At 48.2% G+C, this 18,348-nt stretch overlaps 7 protein-coding genes across 7 annotated transcripts; 2 read left to right on the top strand and 5 right to left on the bottom strand.

Annotated features, from left to right (window-relative positions):
* Positions 1–157: 157 nt before the first annotated feature.
* F5891DRAFT_998391 (Alpha/Beta hydrolase protein) lies at positions 158–2,418 on the bottom strand. The gene is made up of 9 exons (XM_041378490.1): positions 2,090–2,418; positions 1,939–2,037; positions 1,799–1,883; positions 1,666–1,743; positions 1,410–1,618; positions 1,315–1,353; positions 1,167–1,266; positions 525–1,120; positions 158–472 (listed from the first exon to the last, which is right to left on the bottom strand). Exons 1-9 carry the CDS (start codon positions 2,211–2,213, stop codon positions 216–218), a joined length of 1,587 nt encoding a protein of 528 aa, XP_041233604.1. The 5' UTR covers positions 2,214–2,418; the 3' UTR covers positions 158–215.
* Positions 2,419–2,426: 8 nt separating this feature from the next.
* Positions 2,427–4,460, bottom strand: F5891DRAFT_223422 (carbohydrate esterase family 4 protein). The gene is made up of 13 exons (XM_041370980.1): positions 4,079–4,460; positions 3,977–4,022; positions 3,835–3,919; positions 3,725–3,785; positions 3,651–3,675; positions 3,425–3,590; positions 3,350–3,371; positions 3,167–3,295; positions 3,087–3,113; positions 3,003–3,036; positions 2,841–2,947; positions 2,763–2,787; positions 2,427–2,705 (listed from the first exon to the last, which is right to left on the bottom strand). Exons 1-13 carry the CDS (start codon positions 4,132–4,134, stop codon positions 2,559–2,561), a joined length of 930 nt encoding a protein of 309 aa, XP_041233603.1. The 5' UTR covers positions 4,135–4,460; the 3' UTR covers positions 2,427–2,558.
* Positions 4,250–6,132, bottom strand: F5891DRAFT_223407 (carbohydrate esterase family 4 protein). The gene is made up of 15 exons (XM_041370979.1): positions 6,099–6,132; positions 5,931–6,047; positions 5,829–5,874; positions 5,692–5,776; positions 5,576–5,636; positions 5,501–5,525; positions 5,285–5,450; positions 5,210–5,231; positions 5,022–5,150; positions 4,938–4,964; positions 4,854–4,887; positions 4,744–4,799; positions 4,644–4,694; positions 4,556–4,580; positions 4,250–4,503 (listed from the first exon to the last, which is right to left on the bottom strand). Exons 2-15 carry the CDS (start codon positions 5,984–5,986, stop codon positions 4,366–4,368), a joined length of 921 nt encoding a protein of 306 aa, XP_041233602.1. The 5' UTR covers positions 5,987–6,047; positions 6,099–6,132; the 3' UTR covers positions 4,250–4,365.
* A 300-nt stretch (positions 6,133–6,432) lies between these two features.
* On the top strand, positions 6,433–9,057 carry F5891DRAFT_998381 (amino acid/polyamine transporter I). Its single transcript, XM_041378489.1, has 12 exons — positions 6,433–6,795; positions 6,855–6,939; positions 6,990–7,083; positions 7,149–7,225; positions 7,276–7,330; positions 7,377–7,546; positions 7,604–7,714; positions 7,763–7,816; positions 7,870–8,117; positions 8,170–8,375; positions 8,432–8,634; positions 8,692–9,057. Exons 1-12 carry the CDS (start codon positions 6,655–6,657, stop codon positions 8,826–8,828), a joined length of 1,581 nt encoding a protein of 526 aa, XP_041233601.1. The 5' UTR covers positions 6,433–6,654; the 3' UTR covers positions 8,829–9,057.
* Positions 9,058–9,729: 672 nt separating this feature from the next.
* F5891DRAFT_1220902 (arginase family-domain-containing protein) lies at positions 9,730–11,562 on the bottom strand (the record flags this gene model as incomplete). Its single annotated transcript, XM_041369415.1, has 9 exons — positions 9,730–9,986; positions 10,038–10,168; positions 10,215–10,269; positions 10,320–10,387; positions 10,438–10,509; positions 10,561–10,787; positions 10,844–11,199; positions 11,254–11,369; positions 11,424–11,562. 9 exons carry the CDS (start codon positions 11,560–11,562, stop codon positions 9,927–9,929), a joined length of 1,224 nt encoding a protein of 407 aa, XP_041233600.1. The 3' UTR covers positions 9,730–9,926.
* A 422-nt stretch (positions 11,563–11,984) lies between these two features.
* F5891DRAFT_1135852 (MATE efflux family protein) lies at positions 11,985–14,047 on the top strand (the record flags this gene model as incomplete). Its single annotated transcript, XM_041364801.1, has 11 exons — positions 11,985–12,179; positions 12,236–12,359; positions 12,387–12,700; positions 12,748–13,039; positions 13,088–13,176; positions 13,225–13,251; positions 13,300–13,439; positions 13,489–13,569; positions 13,620–13,668; positions 13,720–13,833; positions 13,881–14,047. Exons 1-11 carry the CDS (start codon positions 12,014–12,016, stop codon positions 14,045–14,047), a joined length of 1,563 nt encoding a protein of 520 aa, XP_041233599.1. The 5' UTR covers positions 11,985–12,013.
* Positions 14,048–14,373: 326 nt separating this feature from the next.
* On the bottom strand, positions 14,374–15,426 carry F5891DRAFT_974607 (thioredoxin-like protein; the record flags this gene model as incomplete). The annotated part of the gene is made up of 6 exons (XM_041376470.1): positions 14,374–14,480; positions 14,533–14,755; positions 14,811–14,987; positions 15,038–15,154; positions 15,205–15,243; positions 15,298–15,426. 6 exons carry the CDS (start codon positions 15,424–15,426, stop codon positions 14,374–14,376), a joined length of 792 nt encoding a protein of 263 aa, XP_041233598.1.
* Between the last annotated feature and the right edge of the window lie 2,922 nt (positions 15,427–18,348).

The raw sequence follows: 18,348 nt of genomic DNA, 5'->3' as shown, positions 1-18,348 counted from the left end.
TCAGGGCAGGACAATAGCTATCATAAGACTGATAAACTGTGCGATCCCTTTCAACATTGAATATTGAGGATCAATAAGTTGCCTGCATTTTGTTTTCAAACAAAATCGCCAGGCTCAAATTCAGGCTGGCCGTATGTAGAACTCATCATGCATCAAATATTGCTCAAAGGTCATCAACATTCCTAGATTACACGAATGCGAAAATTCAACAATGTTTAAGATTCACCAGGTAAGATCTTTGCAACGTTCATTAACTCGGCCCATCTCTTGTCTTCTGCCCACACGATGCTTTGGTCCTCCTGCATAGTCAGAGCTTCATCAAGTTCATGCATTGGCTTGCCCTGTTGCTCGAGGGCGGCGATCTCCTTGTCGAATGCGTCAAGCCATTCAATCGCCTTCTTCGTCTGTGGATAATTCATGCTCGGGATACGGAGAGCCCAGAAGCAACGGTCAGTTGCATGCGTGACCCACCCTGTTGCACGAGCTTCAGTAATCATCTCACAACTCTATGGATACTCATATACCTTTTGGACGCAGTTGTTCTGGAGTCCAGCGAATCGTATATCTGAGAATTGGGAACCCCGCCTGTTGGAAATCTCTTGCAAACATCCTTACGGGGATGTGCACTTGTCCGTCACTTAGAATATCTCCCATGAGCCTCATCGATTCTTCGACAGTTGCTGTACTTGAAAGCGTCCGATACTTCTTCACGAGCTTCTCAACGACGGGACGTGGGAAGTACCGCAAGATGTTGGGGAACACATCCTGTGGACCTTGAACCGGGTGCGCGATCGCGTAAAGGTACCACTCCTCGCTCAGATCGCCAATAGAAATGCTCTTGACTCCTTTCTCGCGCAGAGCACGAGCAAGGCCTCCCGACCGTTGCCAGGTCATTGGATCGGGTGTGGTAGGGATCCAATTGCCATCAAAACATCCTCGGTACGTGCCGTGCTCTACACCGACTTCGTCTGTCTCTATTACCTTCATCATAGCTTTGATAGGAACTTTGGCAGGGTCTCTCAGAGTCTCCAAAATGTCAGGGGCATTAGGATCGAGATTGAGGGCGCGGCAAAGGGCTTGGAAGGATTGCCTCAGCTCCAACGGGGTTTTAGGGATAGTCCTGCAGGCAATGAGTGAGTTAACGGCAAGTGATAAAAGTGACTCACATCATTGCGTTTGATTGCAAATGGGCGGAGCGGAACGGAGAGTTCTGCCCTGGTGGCAGGTGTGAAAGGTGGTGCAAGATTTGGTGTAAAGCATGGGCACCTATTGCTCGTTAGCAATGATGCGAGTTCAAAGGAAACTTTCACTTACCGGCAGACAGCCCAGAAAGTTGAATATTGTTTGGATCACCTGTACATGATGTCAGGATATCGACAAAATCTGACATGGCGTGCGTTCAAGCTTACCTCCAAATGATGCAATGTTCTCCGAAATCCACAGAAGCGCTAACCATTGATCTTTAAAGCCAAAGTTTCCGTCTACCTTGGGCTCGTCGCACGCAAGGAAACCAAGTACCGAGATCCTATAGCCGATGTTCACATGAATTTCCTTCCTTGCCTCGGCCACATATTGTGACTGGGAGCTCAAGCCATGAGGTGAACCAAACTGAAGAAATCTGCGAAAGGGTCACCGAGAGTTATGATAAGTCTATGCACGACGAACCCTCCATGAATGTAAACCTTGACAGGAATATTTGCCCCAGGTTTTGATGATGAATGGCATGCAATATTGACAAAGAGGCTAAAGAAAGAAACCATAAGATTCAGAGCTGGAAACAACATCCTGAATCGCTTACGGGTCCTCTGACGGCTCTCCGTAGCCCTTACGATCAGCTGGTGCTGTCCCAGCACCCTGTCCATCATTCGAAGGCTGAGCACAGTCTAAGGGATTCCGTCTTGTAGCAATGATTTACGAGAGTTTGATCATTCGACATACGCTTAGTCTCATAAATGTAGTCCTTGTCTTCATATCGATAATCAGGAGGTAGTGGCTTTGGGTCCTGAAAGCGAACGGGTGGCAAGGCGAAGGGAACCTCTAAATACTTGGTTCAACATACGAGTGTAAAGGGTCTGGTCGACAACCTCACCTAAGAACACTGAAGCGCCGTTCGTAGTTCTGCCACCCTTGATGGGACCATACTTCGTCTCGACGACGACACTGACACCCTTCTGTAGTTCATCAGGAATGTGTGGGATAGGTGGAACAGCCATATTTGCTCGAGGTGTAAGTGACAAGACGACTTGAGAAATTCGAGTTGAACTTGGCAGTGGGCCGGGATGGATAATCACAAGTTCTTATAGGATCCATGATATGACGTGCATGTGCCACAGAGACCTAGGCATTACTTATCACGAGGTAGGAGTTATATATTCAGGCTGCATAGATGGATGAGTAAAGCGGGATGTTCGGAACGCCTTCATTAATGTTCTCTTCATTGAAGTGGTAAATACGATAGCACATGTTACATCCTATTTTGAAAACCTCCTATTGGCCGCTTATCTAGATAGCAGTAAGTATGATTCCTGACGACCAGCTATCGTTTGGGGTCCATTCTACTACAGCCGTGCTTTATGTTTCACATATCCCTTTGGCATCATAGCACCCGGAGGAGGATCATTCTTCGCCCTAAACCTTTCTGCCATTTCATGGAACGTAACCCACTTCACGTTGTCATGAGCATTAATCCATTCGATGAACCGTTCCTAGATGCAGGAATGCGTGTCACATAGGCACGTTTGTAGGTCATTAGAGCTACTTACCAGCATGAGTAATACCTGGGGACGTCTAAATCAAATAAGTTGATCATTCTGAATGTGGAAGCAATGTATGAGACGTACCCGCCCACGTCTGGATGGATACTTAACGGGAAAACGAAATCCTTTTCTTCCCTGTAGAGATATGTGAAGGTATCTTTCCAAAGCTGCTCGACAGTTTGAGGGGCCACCTAAGCGTGGTCGAGTCAGTAAACGGTTTGAGGAATTGCACCATGTTTTGCTTGCCCATCCATGAGAATTACTGCTAGCCTTCATGAACCTATGTTTGGCGTTAATGAAGCACGCTTTTCTATGAAGCATAAAACGCACATCATTGGTGTCATATCTTCGAGGTACCTTTGATAGAAAAGTCAGCTATGATCGACCACTCCGGCAAGGGACAGTGTTACCAGCTAGCAGGTATTTCAACGAGACCTGTTTCTTTTCCCCTCACAAGAGGCTTCATCCACGTGCGCGCCTTCTCCTTGTAGTCTATTTTGGTCCACGTATCTTGATCACGAAGGTAGTGTGCCTGGGAGCTGCGAACACAGCAGTCAATATCCAAGTGGAGTATACACATCCCAGATTCTTACTCGCGAGACATGTTCGAATGATCTACACGGAAGTATAAGAGCGACCCAATATCGTGACACAACTCGCAGGCATACCATACTCGATTCCTTTCTCTAGAAGGAGGGCAACCCCTTCCTTGCTTGTTTGCCACCACGGCGCGACACTGCCCTTTGGAGGCACTCCGTGATTGAAGTCCGTGAGTAATCTGTATGTGTAATCAAGAATGTCACGTTGTTGCTCTGGCGTCAATGCATCCGGATTCTGCGAAAAATTAGCTGAGCCATCTGAATCTAGCTTAGTAGGTCAAGTGTGCGCAGGCACCTCATGCGAATAACCGTGCAGTCCGCTAGATAGCTATCAGTCAACGGTCATCATGACGCAGGCACAAGACTAACATTTCGTGACCTGCGTCCCTGACAGCTGCCATCTCTTTTGGAAACGTTTCCAAGCTATGGCCTGCACATGAATGGTATGATAAAGCCTCAGTAACAAAACTCAAACTCACCTGGGATGAACCAAGTAGCCTTGATGTTGTATTTATCAAGTAACTTCAATACTCGCCAAACTCCAACTTCGCCCGCATACATGCCCTAAAAGATCATCAGGTAAAAATACCATAGGTTAGGTTGAAAGCAACTCGATCATACGCGAGATATGTCTAGGGGAGAGTCCTCGCCACCGTACGAGCCTAGCCTGAAGTGGTCGCATAGAATACAGTCATTTCGGAGCTCACAAGGAATTAAACTTACCATCCAGCCACAGCATCCACATCAACACCAAATCCTATGAGGATCTCGCGGGGCATCTTATTGGGTTAGTACTTCTGGTGAAAGAGACTAGAACAGGCTCTTTATATAACCTGTCTTTAGAAAGACAAGGGCCGCAGAAGAGATCTGGTTTTGCACGATCCATGATGTAATATCTCTTGGGGCCTTCTACACGTGTAGATGATCAAACCGAGTTTATGGAACACTGACTCGCGTCATTCAATATTCATCCACGTGAAGAAGTCTTCTACAACACGATGTACAGCATTTCACAAACGTTGTGCGAAGCCTTTAGGCATTACGGCACCCGGTGCTGGTTCTTTACTGGCTCTAAAGTCTTGAGCCATCCCGTGTAAGGTTACCCAGTGTACGTGATCGTGGGTATTGACCCATTCAATGAAACGCTCCTATGTATTGCCAGTTATTTAGAGAGCAAGGAGTATGATGGATGAAACACACCAGCATAAGAAGCACGTGTGGACGACTGTACCAAAATAAAACACTCAGAGACGCTCAAGTATCGAAGAAGGGAGAAAGAGAGACTCACCCGCTGACATCTGGGTGAATCGTGAGAGGGAACACAAAATCTTCCTCTTCTCTAAGTGATGTAATTAGATAGTGTATGGCGACACAATTAGTATTGTTACCTATACAGATAAGTGAAAGTGTCTTTCCAAAGCTGCTCGACATCTCGAGTGTTAACCTGTCGGATGCATAAACGAAACACCCCAGAAATGCTTCAAACGTGATGACACACCCAACCATGCGAGTTTGAGCTCGACTTAATGAACCTAGATTGATGTCAGTAGGTTGAACTTGCACAGAGGTAGCGGGAGCTGACATCATCGGGGGAAGATCGTCAAGGTACCTTTTCAATTGTGTAAGATGCATGGAAGGCAAGACACCAGTGATGTAATTGACGAACCAGTTAGCAGGAATCTCGACGAGTCCTGTTTCCTTACCCCGTTGTAGCGGCTTCATCCATGTGTGAGCTTGCGCCTGGTAGTCAATCTTCGTCCATGTATCTTCATCACGAAGATAATACATCTGCGAACTGAAGGAATGCGAATATTCCTATGAGTAATCACTGGCAGGACAGGTAGACCGCCTTACTCGTGGGACATGTTGGAGTGATCTGTTAAAACGGTGTCAATACTTCACTTAAAACAAGTAGTAATGAATCGTAACCATATTCAATGCCCTTTTCTAACAACAAGGTCGTCCCCTCCTTGCTGGTTTCCCACCAAGGGGCGACGCTGCCCTTCGGAGGAACACCGTGATTGAAATCCGTAAGAAGCTTGTAGGTGTGGTCCAAAATGTCCCGCTGTTGTTCCAGGGTCATAGAGACAGGGTTCTTTAGAAATATTCAGATCTATGTCCAGGATTGATACTATCACCATTTACCTCATGGGAATATCCATGAAGACCTCTGCACATGACATGAGAAAGATAAGGATCTCCACAGTCAAGGAAGCTTACATTTCATGACCGGCATCTCGAACTGCTTCCATTTGCATTGGAAACGTCTCCAAGCTATGTCCTTCATTGCGCCCATCAATTCCACGTGTCTTGAAAACATTGAACTTAGGACTGACCGGGGATGAACCAGGTTGTCTTAATCTTATACTTATCAAATAGCTTCAGAAGGCGGGGTACTCCAACTTCTCCCGCATACATTCCCTGCCTGACTTGAGCTTCCAATGATCATATAAAGATTGTACCATGACCATACTCGTGAAATATCCAACGGAGAATCTTCTCCTCCATAGGACCCAAGCCTGCGTAATAGTCCTCGGCGCTCATTCTTTTCATGATCAGATGGAAAACAACCTACCAACCAGCCACAGCATCGACATCTACGCCAAATCCAATGAGAACTTTTCTGGGCATTAGGTGTTCGTAGCCGAGTCGCAAGAAGATTCAGACAGTGTTGATGGAGAATCTTTGAGTCCTAGTCATGGTGAGAATGATATCACAACGATATATATATGAGGGAACGTACGATGATACAGTCCCATGACCCTTTTCAAGGACCGGTAACGGGAGATGCAGCGAATACTCACTCATAAACGATCTAATATAAGCCTACTAGCAGATAGCGACGCGGTGATGGATTTATTCTAGAGGACTGTTAGCTGAACTCGAGAATTCGCATCGTGCTGCTGCGATCGCACGAATTTCGACCAAAGCTATAAGTAAGTTCGCGAACTCTGAGGGGATTGAGGCATGGACACTGGACCGTCACCACTTTGAAGGTATTTCAAATTTTCTGTTACGGTTGCGGTACTTGAACTTGGCAAGCTCTTACATAAGCACTTCATTGAGTTGCTGTGCCTTCTCGTTCCCCATACACATGGCCCAGCATGACAACACGTCACTGTCAAGAGATAAGGGACATTTTTACCAAGTGTCGCATGTCTTTCCGCAGGGAGGCTCTTTCCCAGATGGCCAGGACACGACCCCAGTAACCAAGCGCCCATGCCCTTATCTCCAACTTGACTGATATATATAAGTACATGGCGTAAAAGAAGCATAAGAACCCCGTGTCGTATCCCAAAATGTCGGTCAGCTCGGAGAAGCAGGCAGAAGTCAGCGTTAACAATACCAGCATCAAGGACTACTCTACTTCACCCCGCAATGCAGACGATACACTACTCGCTGAACTTGGCTACAAAGCCGAATTCAAGCGCGAGTTCTCGGTCAGTGACACTCCTTAACAAGTTGCCGCTCGTATGGAAGCAAATATGATTCCGTCCAGATGATCGAGACAATTGCTTTTGCCTTTTCAATCATGGGTGTGGTGGCCTCGGTATCATCGACATTCTCATTTCCATTGGTCTCAGGTGTGTACCTACTCTTCAATATCAGCCACGTGTGACACCGAGATCCACAGGTGGTCACGTTGGAATGGTCTGGGGATGGCTGATTCCCTGTTTCTTTGTGATGGCGGTGGCATCTTCAATGGCAGAGCTGGTGTCGTCAATGCCGTAAATATCTTTGTCACCTTCCGGCATACTGTAACTTGGGATCTCACATGCGCGTTTTCGCCCAGGACTTCTGCTGGCCTTTATTACTTTTCCGCTAAACTCGCACCTCCGAAATACTCTGCATTAGCGAGCTGGATCACAGGTTGGGAAAATATTTTGTCAAATAGACACATCTCATCATGGGCTTTCCAGGATGGGCCAATATCACGGGCCAAGTCACTCTCGTGTGTTCCATCGACTTTACATGGTTCGTTAAGCAGTCCTATATACTTCCTGTGACTTACTTTGTGTAGTGCACAGATGATCACTACCGCGATTGCGGTGAGCTCTGATGGAGCGACGATAGTGAGCTCTGGTGCCACATACGGCATCTTACTTGCCATTCTATTTGCCCATGGCCTAGTGTGCTCTGCTGCCACGAACGTATTGGCCCGCTTAAATCTGTTTTACGTGATTGTCAACGGCAAGTATTGGTTTACACGAGGTAGATGAACATCTGGATCCCATTTTCTTCCAACAGTTGGTACCACTATAGCCGCCATCATTGCATTACTTGTCTGTTCTGGTGATAACAAAGTATCTACACAAGATGCCTTCACTATGTTCGAGAACAACACGGGGTGGAGCAACAGTGAGCACTGGCCCGTAATCTGATGGCACTGACCGACCGCGTGTATAGATGGATGGGCTTTCCTTCTTGCTTTTACGGCTCCAATGTGGACACTCACGGGCTGTGCGTGGGCAGATCTCATCTGCGGATGTAATATTGACATCATAGAACTCCAGATGACTCCGCTGCGCACATTGCTGAAGAGGTAGCCGGTGCTCAGCGTACAGCACCCATTGCGATCCTCGTGGGTGTGTTCGGGACCCAAGTACTGGGCTGGCTTCTCTTCATCGCGTGCTCCTTTGCAACGGCTTCAGTGGCCGACTTGTTGTCTGGTGCCTTACCACTTCCCATGGGCCAGCTCTTTTTGGATGTACTTGGAAAAAGAGGGATGCTGGCAATATGGAGTCTTATCATTGTTGTCCAGGTACGCTGAAGATTATCATTATTTGTTTTCGCATGAATAATAGGTTGATTAGTTCGTGACGGGAGCTGCACAAGGAGTCGATGCATCTCGTGTCGTTTTTGCTTTTGCGAGAGATAACGCTCTTCCCGGCTCTCGTTGGTGGAAGCGGATCAATCGGCGCACGCAAACTCCTGTAAATGCTGTCTGGTTGGTAATGACTGGTGCCGCCGTTTGTGGCTTGTTAGGTTTCTCCGCTGCCGCACTTTCGTCTCTTGCAGGGTACGTTGGGTTTCACTTCGTCAAGTCCATATCCTTAGGAGTTATCCACATCCCAGGGCCTCCGTCATCGGCTTGTACGTGTCTTATGCAACACCTATCTTCCTTCGTATCACATCGGGCCGTGATAAGCTGGTCCCTGGCACATTCAGCCTGGGAAGGTGGTATATACCTATTGGGATCATAGCGGTCGCATGGGTATCATTCATTGTCGTTTTATTACTCTTTCCCCCAACACAAACAACCACCCCGGCGGGGATGAGTACGTACCCCGACTGGTTCTGATAGCCTTGATTCAGTTGCTGACAAGATGGTACAGACTACGCTGTCGTGATTATCATGGGCGTTTTCGTCTTTGCGTCTATCTCTTGGATCTTTTCAGCGCACAAGTGGTTCCATGGCCCGATCAAGAATATCGATGATCCCAGATCGTCTTTAGAGGGGAAAGAGCTTTGAAGGGTGATATCTGATCCGTTGTCAAAGCACATTTGTAGATGCTAGTGGCGTAGATGCAATCAAATATGGTGCTCTAAATATGGTGCGTTGTACCTGTGGAAGACTACTAGGTTGAAACAGAGAAGCAGTGCAGTACTTCCTGGGCTTGTCTATATGCTGTCACAAATCAAGAATATAGGGTTGCCAGCGTCCGATGAACGGGCCACCGACTCGGAATCCTGCGTTATCCGGTATGCACACTGATTACCAAGATTCAGAGCTGTGAGCCTTGTGCTCGAGACTGAGGTATTACGCGTGCACGCGGCATGTGTACAATGCAAATTTTGTGTTACCTCCATTTTCTTCTTGACGTGTCTCCCGGCAGGGCCCAGGCCCCTAAGTATACAAAAAAGCGATAGTGACGTTTTTAAGCCCGCGCGGTCAGCATGGCCAGTATGTAATCCAACACGTATCGACCAACTCTTCTTCGCATCCATCATGACACATGGAGCATACATCAAAGTATGGCGAAATAATGATGTGACTAGGGGTGCCCTGTCATAGAGCGTCCGCGTCATCTTGTGCCGGTTCAAGATTCTATTATAGATCAAGTACGTTAGCATACGACGTAAAAGAACATGGGGCACGGTAATATACCGAACGTACGCAGGAATGATTCTGGATGCTTGTATAATTAATGTAGCGGAGGAACGACTGTTTTCCTTCTATGATGTACAAGAGCCTGCCTGTGGGAGACTAACTGCTAGTAGATGTCAAAGTTGGATTTCCAAACCGCGCTGAATCCCAACCTTCCTGTTCGGGGTAACGAGCCGTTGATCCTTCGAAAACCATGCGCAATAGGGACAATCGCTCGATGGTGAGCAGCATGTGCTAGATATTTTATATGACTGTGATTGGATATCTGAAACAACGATGTCGTACACTGCGAACGCAAATAGTGACTACTCTGCGGCCAACGGCATTTGAAACAGGACTAAACTAATAATGCATAGATGGAATCTCCAATAGTAAAGGAGGAAATGAATACCAAGAAATTTGTTTTGCTGCCGAGAGGAAAACAGCTAACTTGATCTGAGGTACTAAAATGAATCTTCTCGCTTAATTCGCGACTTTACCCAAGGGGGTTTTGGCCATGACGCTAATGACCTCGAAAAGTACCTGCGAAGCTAGGGTTGAAAACGGTTCGGAAGTTTGATATTTATGACGTACATCGGCTGCGGCCATGGTCGTAAGCTCTGCATTGGTATCATATGCAGGAGCAACTTCAACAATATCGGCCGAAACAATGTGGAGACCATCCAGGCCTCTGATGATGGTGCGTAACTCGCGTGTAGACCAGCCTTGCGGTAATTGAGTTTATCATCTAAAAATGATGTACGAACTTACCACCGGTTTCTGGGGTGCCCGTCGCAGGAGCGAATGCGGGATCGATGGAATCAATCTATAATAAGTTAATTGAATACTCCACAGTAATATGAAATCCCAACATACGTCAATGGACAGATAAACGGGTCGATCGCCGACAGTCTCCCGAATCCTTTTGATAATCCCGTCAGTGCCTACGAGATGTTCAGTTAATGGATAACGATATATCCTCGGCCTTGTTCACCTATGGTGTCGATCTCACGGGCTTCGATTCGTCGGAAGCCAGAGGCGTCGTCATTCGCATAATCGGCTGGTCCTGATAGCGTGGTCCGGATGGCGCCATGCTAGATGAAGTTCAATGATAAACTAGGATCAAAGCATTCGGTAATAGGTGTTGGAAGGCAAGGAAATAAGATACTTGCAATAGAGCTTCCGTTCTTAATCAGACCCTCCTGACTAGCCCAGTAAAAGTATGTGCCGTGGTTAATAGCGGCCTGGTCGGAAGGGGCGCCTCCAAACACAGAGGGCTTCCAGGTATCTAAATGGGAGTCGAAGTGGATGACAGAAATTGGGCCGTATGCAGAGTGAATAGACCTGGGTACGTAACGTTGAGTAACAGTTGCAGATCACCCGCTAGAAGCAAAACGAACCTAAGCAAAGGCAGAACAATCGTGTGGTCACCACCAAGTGTGACTACCCGTGGATGATTCTTTCCGTCGACCGAAATTGGAACGAGGGGCTTGCCGGTGAGAGCATCGTTGCCAAGTGGAGAAAAAGCAGGTCGGTGAAGGAGCTCCCTGTGCCCGCCTTCGATTTGCTGGATGGCGAACTTGTTGTCGTAGGGAGTGACTGGGATGTCACCGCAATCTACAATTTTGAGTCCAGAATGGAATGGGTTGACCTCGAGGGGAACATTGTATCCTCCATACAATGTCAATCGGCGGGATCCGGCACGAATACCAGCAGGTCCGAACCGGGCACCAGGGCGGTAGGATGTCCCGGTATCCTATGCAGAACACTAGAATAAACCTTTTGAATAAACGAAGATGCAATGACGTACAAAAGGTGCGCCGATGAATGCGATGTCAAAGGTAGTATCTCGGTCCTTACCAAGACATTGCACCCATGGTAGCTTCGCAAATGTGGTAATTCCAGAAAAAATAGAGTCCGCGGTCACTACATCGCGGGTGCTCGTGAGCGCAGTCAATAGGAGGAGGGTTTATTGTATACCTTCATTGTCGCCTGGATACACAGCCTGGTAGGGGTATTTGACATAATTCAGAGGAATTTGGTCTTCGTGGTGATGGTCATGGGCGAAGCCTACGGCAGCGAACACCAAAGCGAACAGAGCAACAGTTTGTGATTTCATCTCGGGGGAAAATTCTAGAGGGTAGAACCTGATGAGTTTCAATGAGCGTTAGGCTACTTAAAAAGCTTTTCTGACGGGAAAATTTTCGTATCTCATGACCGCTACCACGCCACGAGTATCACAAAAGATGGTGATTCTGTCTTGATAACATCACAGGTGCAAGACGCTTTCCGCCATGAGGCTGAAAACGCAAGGCCCCATCTGTCAGATGAAGCTTATCAGGGATAGTGAAATGGAAATGAGTCGGAAAAATCGGCTCACAAAAATACTCCACACGAGGTAGGATCAAACACGATGCAAGCCTCACTTTGAGAAGGATACATGCTGTTCCAGAGGGTTTCGGAAGGGCATCGGCATGGGACAATCCGAGGTTCCGTTATATAGTCCGTTGCATCGGAATCAGCTATAAAGACTGTGGAATTGGTAACGGCCATTCACCAAGTCTCGCATCATGTCACGTACTAGATCCATGCATGAAACAGCACCCCTCCTCCACAACGCTCAACGCGCACAGCAACCGAATGAGCATTCCATTCAGAATTTTCCCGAAGTGGCAGGAGAGAACCAAACAATCGGGCCTCGCCTTCTGGCCTCTCTTGTCGTCGATTCAATTCCTGGTAGGCTGGATTTTGTCAGCCTCAAGAAGCATGAACTAACAACCGATGTCAATCAGTCATATTGTCGTACATCTTACAGAATTCTATTCAGACAGTGTCGATCGTGATCACAGGCCGTCTAGGCCCAGAAGAACTTTCTGCGGCGGCATTTTCGATGATGTTGGCCTACGTTACTGGCGAGTAGCCCCATTGATTCTCTTTTGCGAGGATGATCCCACGTCCTGTAGGCTGGTGCATTGCACTGGGAGGGGGATCAGCCCTTGATACCTTAGGCTCTCAGGCATTTACAGGAGGAAGTCGTTCCACCGATCTGGCTGTGCATTTCCAGCGTTGTGTAGTGTTACTCTGGATTCTTCTGATTCCCGTCGGCGTGCTCTGGGCATTCATGGAACCTGCCCTGTTGGCTATCAAAGAGCCCCCTCGCCTTTGCAAAGATGTGCAAGCTATTCTGAGGATCTTGATTTTCGGTGCGCCTGGGTACATCGCTTTCGAATCCCTCAAGAAATACCTGCAATGCCAAGGTCAGTTGTATGCCGAGCATTGGTCCGTTGACTTACAAAATATGCAGGAATTATGAAGGCCGCTACTTGGGTACTGATCATAGTATCGCCAATCAATATCGCCCTCAACATTTTCCTTGTTCATTATACTTCCTTGGGCATGCTCGGCTGCCCTGTCGCGCTTTCCATAACATACTGGTGTGCATTCTTCCTCTTGATTGCAGTAACATCGATGTCTTCCGTGCACAAACAAAACGCTACGTGGGGCGGCTTTCAACCCAAGGCTGTCTTCAACATCGAGAGCTGCGTCGAGTTCCTCAAATTGGCACTCCCGGGTATCTTAATGGTAGGCACAGAATGGTGAGCCACGACTGCCCTCAACTCGGGTATCCCACTTACTGTGAATAGGGCTGCATTCGAAATAGTAGCCCTTGCAGCAGGCCGGCTCGGAGAGCTTCCGCTGGCAGCACAGTCTGTCATTATGACCACCGACCAAAGTATGGATTTCACTAATACGCCTCATAATGTATTAACCGCATCCATAGTCATAAGCACGCTGCCTTTTGGGTTCGGTAAGTGTCCAACGCAACGGACGATTCGTGCGGCTAACATCTCACCAGGGGTCGTCGCCTCAAATCGCATTGGAAACTTGATTGGGGCACGAACAGCCATCGGCGCAAGGAACGCAGCCCATGCTATTGCCCTTATTAGCGTCATCATTGGCTTCGTAGTGATGATGATCATGTTAGCAGTCCGAAACGTACGTCAACGATTGTCTCCTAATGTGCTTTTTACCAAATGGCAAATAGAAATTTGGCTATATCTTCAGCGACGATGAGGATGTCGTCCAGCTTGTCAGTAGAGTAATGCCTCTAGTCGCTTCATTTCAAGTGAGTACATCTCTATGCGCAATATCTGCAAACTGAGAAGGTACCGTGAGATCGCCGACGCTCTGGCAAACTCCTGCGGTGGTGTCCTTCGCGGTCAAGGTGGGCAAGCATTTGATGTGAAATGGGAAGCTCACCCATCAGTACTTTCAGGCAAACAACACCTTGGCGCCGTGTTCAACCTTGTTGCATACTACATTCTTGCATTGCCGATCGGAATCACCCTCGCATTCAAGACTGATCTTGGCCTGCAGGGACTCTGGATCGGTGCGCATCCCGTGCCTCTTGCGAAACGACTGCTCATCCTCATTCAGGTCAAGTCATCGGCCTCTTCACAGTAGGCCTATCTGAATATGGTGTGGTATGGCTCGGAACAAACTGGGACCGAGAGATACAGAAAGGAATCAAGAGGAACACCGAAGAAGCAAAGCGAAGGGTGTTGGCTGAACGTATACGCCAGGAAGACGGTCTAACGAATTAACCTGAGAGACTTCACAGGAGGTGAAAGATTGATAAAGAACGCGTGTTGGGATACAAACTTGGAATACAAACTTCAATGGAAGTGACGAGCGCTCATCCTATATCTGCAGGAAATGGGAGTTATGCAGAATATAGAATATGAATCATAATCAAATATGTTTTCTGTCCGTTAGCACGCGCATGGCATTCCCTCCCATCAAGAAACTGGCCAGAATATGAGGATGTCGACCTCTGGCGAACACCGTGTGAGATTGATGATATGTCCGCGGGTGCCTCCAAACACGTTGGAGTAGAAGACGCTAATCACTTTACGTTGATCCAAGGAAATTACAGTTCATCCCTGACAGATTGTTCTGGTGACGTTTGGAGGATGTCTGCTGACCCATCCAATATGGACCTAAAAAACTTGGTCAACGGCTCATACTTGGTCATCCCTAAGTAGTCATATTTGTCAAGCAATCAAAGCCATGTACGTAAAACACGCACCTTCATACAAAATTGGCACGCTGGATCCTGGTGGATACACGATGACCTTTGACGTCTTGCCCTCCACAGTCGCTGGGAACCCTAACGATACCGCAAATGCGCCATTTGGGTCTGTATGATGGCCAAACGCCATCTTCTTCCGGTAGTTATTCGCAAGGACCTGCCAGAGCAGCGGAAACTTCTTGTCCTTGTTCAAGAGGATGATACGTGGGAGGTCGCTCGTCTGTGAGGGATGCGCGGGTCATGAGGCCAAGAGGCAGGATATTTGAGAATCGAACCTTGTCCAACCACGCTGGGATGTCGTGGATATGCGGGAGAGCCTTCACGTTGTTGGGTACGGAGCGCGAGGCCCAGCGGATGAACTTGCCAGAAGTACGTTCATTGGAGTCGTATGACTCAGGCGCGGTCTGGCCACCACGAGGGAAGACTTTGAGGGTTGGGAACCCTTGAACACCCTGAAAGAGTGTCTGAAACAACTGCACTGAGGCGTGATTGCGATGCGCACCTGTTCCCCGCACAACCGCTTGTTCAACTCGGCATCGCAGTCTACCGCATAAAACGGAATGAGTGGACTCAAATTCTGAGCAGCCTTGCTGTACTCGGGAGCCATCCGTTGACAGTGCTGGTGTGCTTGTTAGTCAGTTGAAACGAAACCATGGTTCTGGAACTCACCCCGCACCATGGGGCGACAAACGCAACCACACTCGTCCTCTGAAGTGGTTTGGATGAGAATATTTAATTAAGGGCAGAATCAAAGCCACCCACATTACTTTTCATAGCTTTACGAAAACCTTTTGGGTCTAACATCTTGACCTTGGTGTCAGGAGGAAATATGGCTGCAGACACTATTGTGGGCAATAACACCAGGAGCGTGGCTAGAGAAAATAAAAGCATTGCAAAACAGGCCGGTAGGGACTAGCAACTAAACAAGTAGACGGGCCAGCCAGAAGGTGTATCGAGTCGAAGTAGATCTAGTGTGGAATGAGTTACTGCTAAATATGCCATAACCGCGCTCGGAAATGCAAGACGTGCTGACGTGGCGTTCGGAATTTTGCACCCACTGTAAACGATAAGAGCCAGTTCGTCTACCAGATGTTGACGAACATTTGGCAAAACAACCTGCGCAGATTGTCGGCTTGGGCCGACGGAGATTCGGAACTTGAATATGCTATCTAGCCGCATCGTAGGTACAATGTATGCCCTTGACAATGGATGCTCTACCAGCCGTCCCTGCTCCCATGGATCTTCGATTGGATGTCCCGCTATTCATGCCCCATCGTCCTGAAGTCCAGCAACGTCTCATACGATCCACGATCCTTTTGATCAGCATCTTGATTAGCGCTACCACTAGTATATTACATTCAATCTATCCAAAAGATCCTGAGCCATACCACACGTCTGCTCTATCGGGAGAAGAGTGGGTCATAGAACTATTAACTGGTCACCCCGCGCGAATACGATGCGAGCTTGGCGTGCATGCGCATGTCTTCGGGGAGCTCATATCGGAGATGCGTACCCTTGGGCACACGGACTCCAAGTTCGTCTCGCTAGAGGAACAGCTAGCAATTTTCCTCTACACGGTAGTCACGGGCTTGCCCATCAGACACACTGGTGAAAGATTTCAACGCTCCAACGAGACTATATCTCGGTGAGGGTGATATTTTTAATTGTGCGCTATATCTCATTGTACATAGTTATTTTCGTAGGATGCTCAATATATTTTCGTCCCCCCCCTTCTATTCAAAATACGTTCACTTGCCAGATGCATCTATCCCACGCAAAATTTGCCAGAACCCCAAGTTCTGGCCGTTTTTCAAGGATACTGTTGGGGCTATTGACGGAAGCCATATTCACGCATCGCCTCGTGCGTTTGAACGCGGGCCTTATCGTAATCGCAAGGGGTTTGTATCTCAAAACTGTCTTTTTGCTTGTGACTTCGAGATGAACTTTACATACGCACTTACTGGCTGGGAAGGGTCGGCCACGGATGCCCACATCTATGAGGATGCCCGTGCTCATGACCTTCACTTACCTGCAGGAAAATATTTTCTTGCAGATGCTGGCTTTCCTCTACGGCCGGAGTTACTCGTACCATATCGTGGTGTCCGCTACCACCTTGCGGAATGGGGCCGCGCGAGCGTAAGGTGAGTTTACAAACATTTATTTTTTCAGCCACCAGAGTGTACTAATTTTTGCCTACAGACCAGCTAACAAAAAGGAACTATTCAACTTGCGTCATGCGTCAGCGCGCAATGTCATCGAATGAATCTTTGGCGTCTTGAAAAGGCGCTTCCGCATTCTCCTTCTATCGCCGTCGTATTCAATGGTGGTTCAGGCACAGATCCCCGCTGCTTTGTGCAGCATACACAACTTTATCCGTTTCCATGACCCTACCGAGGGCGCCATCCCTGTTGATGCAGACAACGACGCTGGTGATTTGCACACCGGAAACTGGGAGCAACCGGCAGTAGCAGATGACCATCAACTCGCTGATGCAGATGTTCACACATCTCGCGATCGCATCGCAGAACAGATGTGGTTAGATTATCAGCGGGTTTTGCGAGAAAGAAGTGTTCTCGAAGGTGATTCAGACAGTGATCTATCAGACCAGGCTTTATCAGAGGACGAGGATGGGCTGGGGCGGTTCTAGTCTTAGAATAGGTGACATTGAGCACATGTAACTGGCACTTGCACGAAAACGATTACATTGATATGAGAGCAGGAGTGGTATGAGAACAGTACATGATATAGTAACTACATGTTAGTATGAGTATGAGGCAAGTTACAACACAACACGAGTGGTACATGATACCTATACCTCCGCCATGAGCAAAGTGATATATAATGAACGTGTCTCAAAGTCCCCATCGAGCGAAATGTAAGCGGCAAGAGAATTCTCATTTCCCTGACGGCTGAAGATCTGCATCAACTTTGCTCTCTCCATGACCGACAGATGTCCATCTTGGATACGCATAATCTCCAAGGCGCGGGTCATGCTGTTCGTGCTGGAGTTCAAGGTAAGCGACGGCGCAGAAGGTGTAGATGGGGAAGCCGTCAATGACTTCTCCAGAACGTCAGTCAAGCGGTTGATTGCACCCTGCATACCCACGACAGCGACTGCAGGGGTGATCTTTGCTGCCCTGGCGGCACTGCTCATGAGTTCCTGAGCAGTCTGCTTGGTCACACGGGCCTTCTTTATGGCTGGCTGCGCAGACGACACCAGAGTCGCAGAAAGCGGGAGGGATGCCGGCGGTGGCGGGAGGGATGACGGCGGTGGCGGGAGGGATGACAGCGGGAGGGATGACAGCAGGGGGCTGTCATCATAGAAAGTAGTTGGTGGAGCACCCGTGGAGGTGTAAGATGTCACTTCAGCGGAATCGAGTAGAAGAGTGTCGGTGCGCAGGCGCTTGTTGCCAGAGGACTGAGAGGTTGTAGTAACACCGGTAAGAGGAGGTACACGGACTACTTGCGGGGTGATTTGCGGGGTGGTGCTGATGTTCCCCATAGGATCCATGCTGGCAGCTGTCGGAATAATAGGCCCTTCGGCCTCAAGATCTTCGTCCTCAAGTTCTTCGGCCTCGGGTGCATTGGCTGATGAGGTGGGGGGTGGACCCGCGGAGGTAGGGTGGAAGGCATAACTTCCACGAGCACTGCTGTTCGTCCCCAAGATCTCCAGCATCTTGTCGTAGAATACCCAGCCCTTGTTCCGGAAGGGACGCATTGACGAATGAGACTAATATCATCAGTCTGTATACAAGACACATACGAGCATGATAGCGTACCTGTGGCTCAACATAGGCCTTCCACACAACTCCC

This window comes from Suillus fuscotomentosus (assembly GCF_016647785.1).
Source record: "Suillus fuscotomentosus strain FC203 chromosome Unknown F5891scaffold_2, whole genome shotgun sequence".
Taxonomy (NCBI): Eukaryota; Fungi; Basidiomycota; class Agaricomycetes; order Boletales; family Suillaceae; genus Suillus; species Suillus fuscotomentosus.
This window is presented reverse-complemented; position numbering and strand designations above follow the sequence as displayed.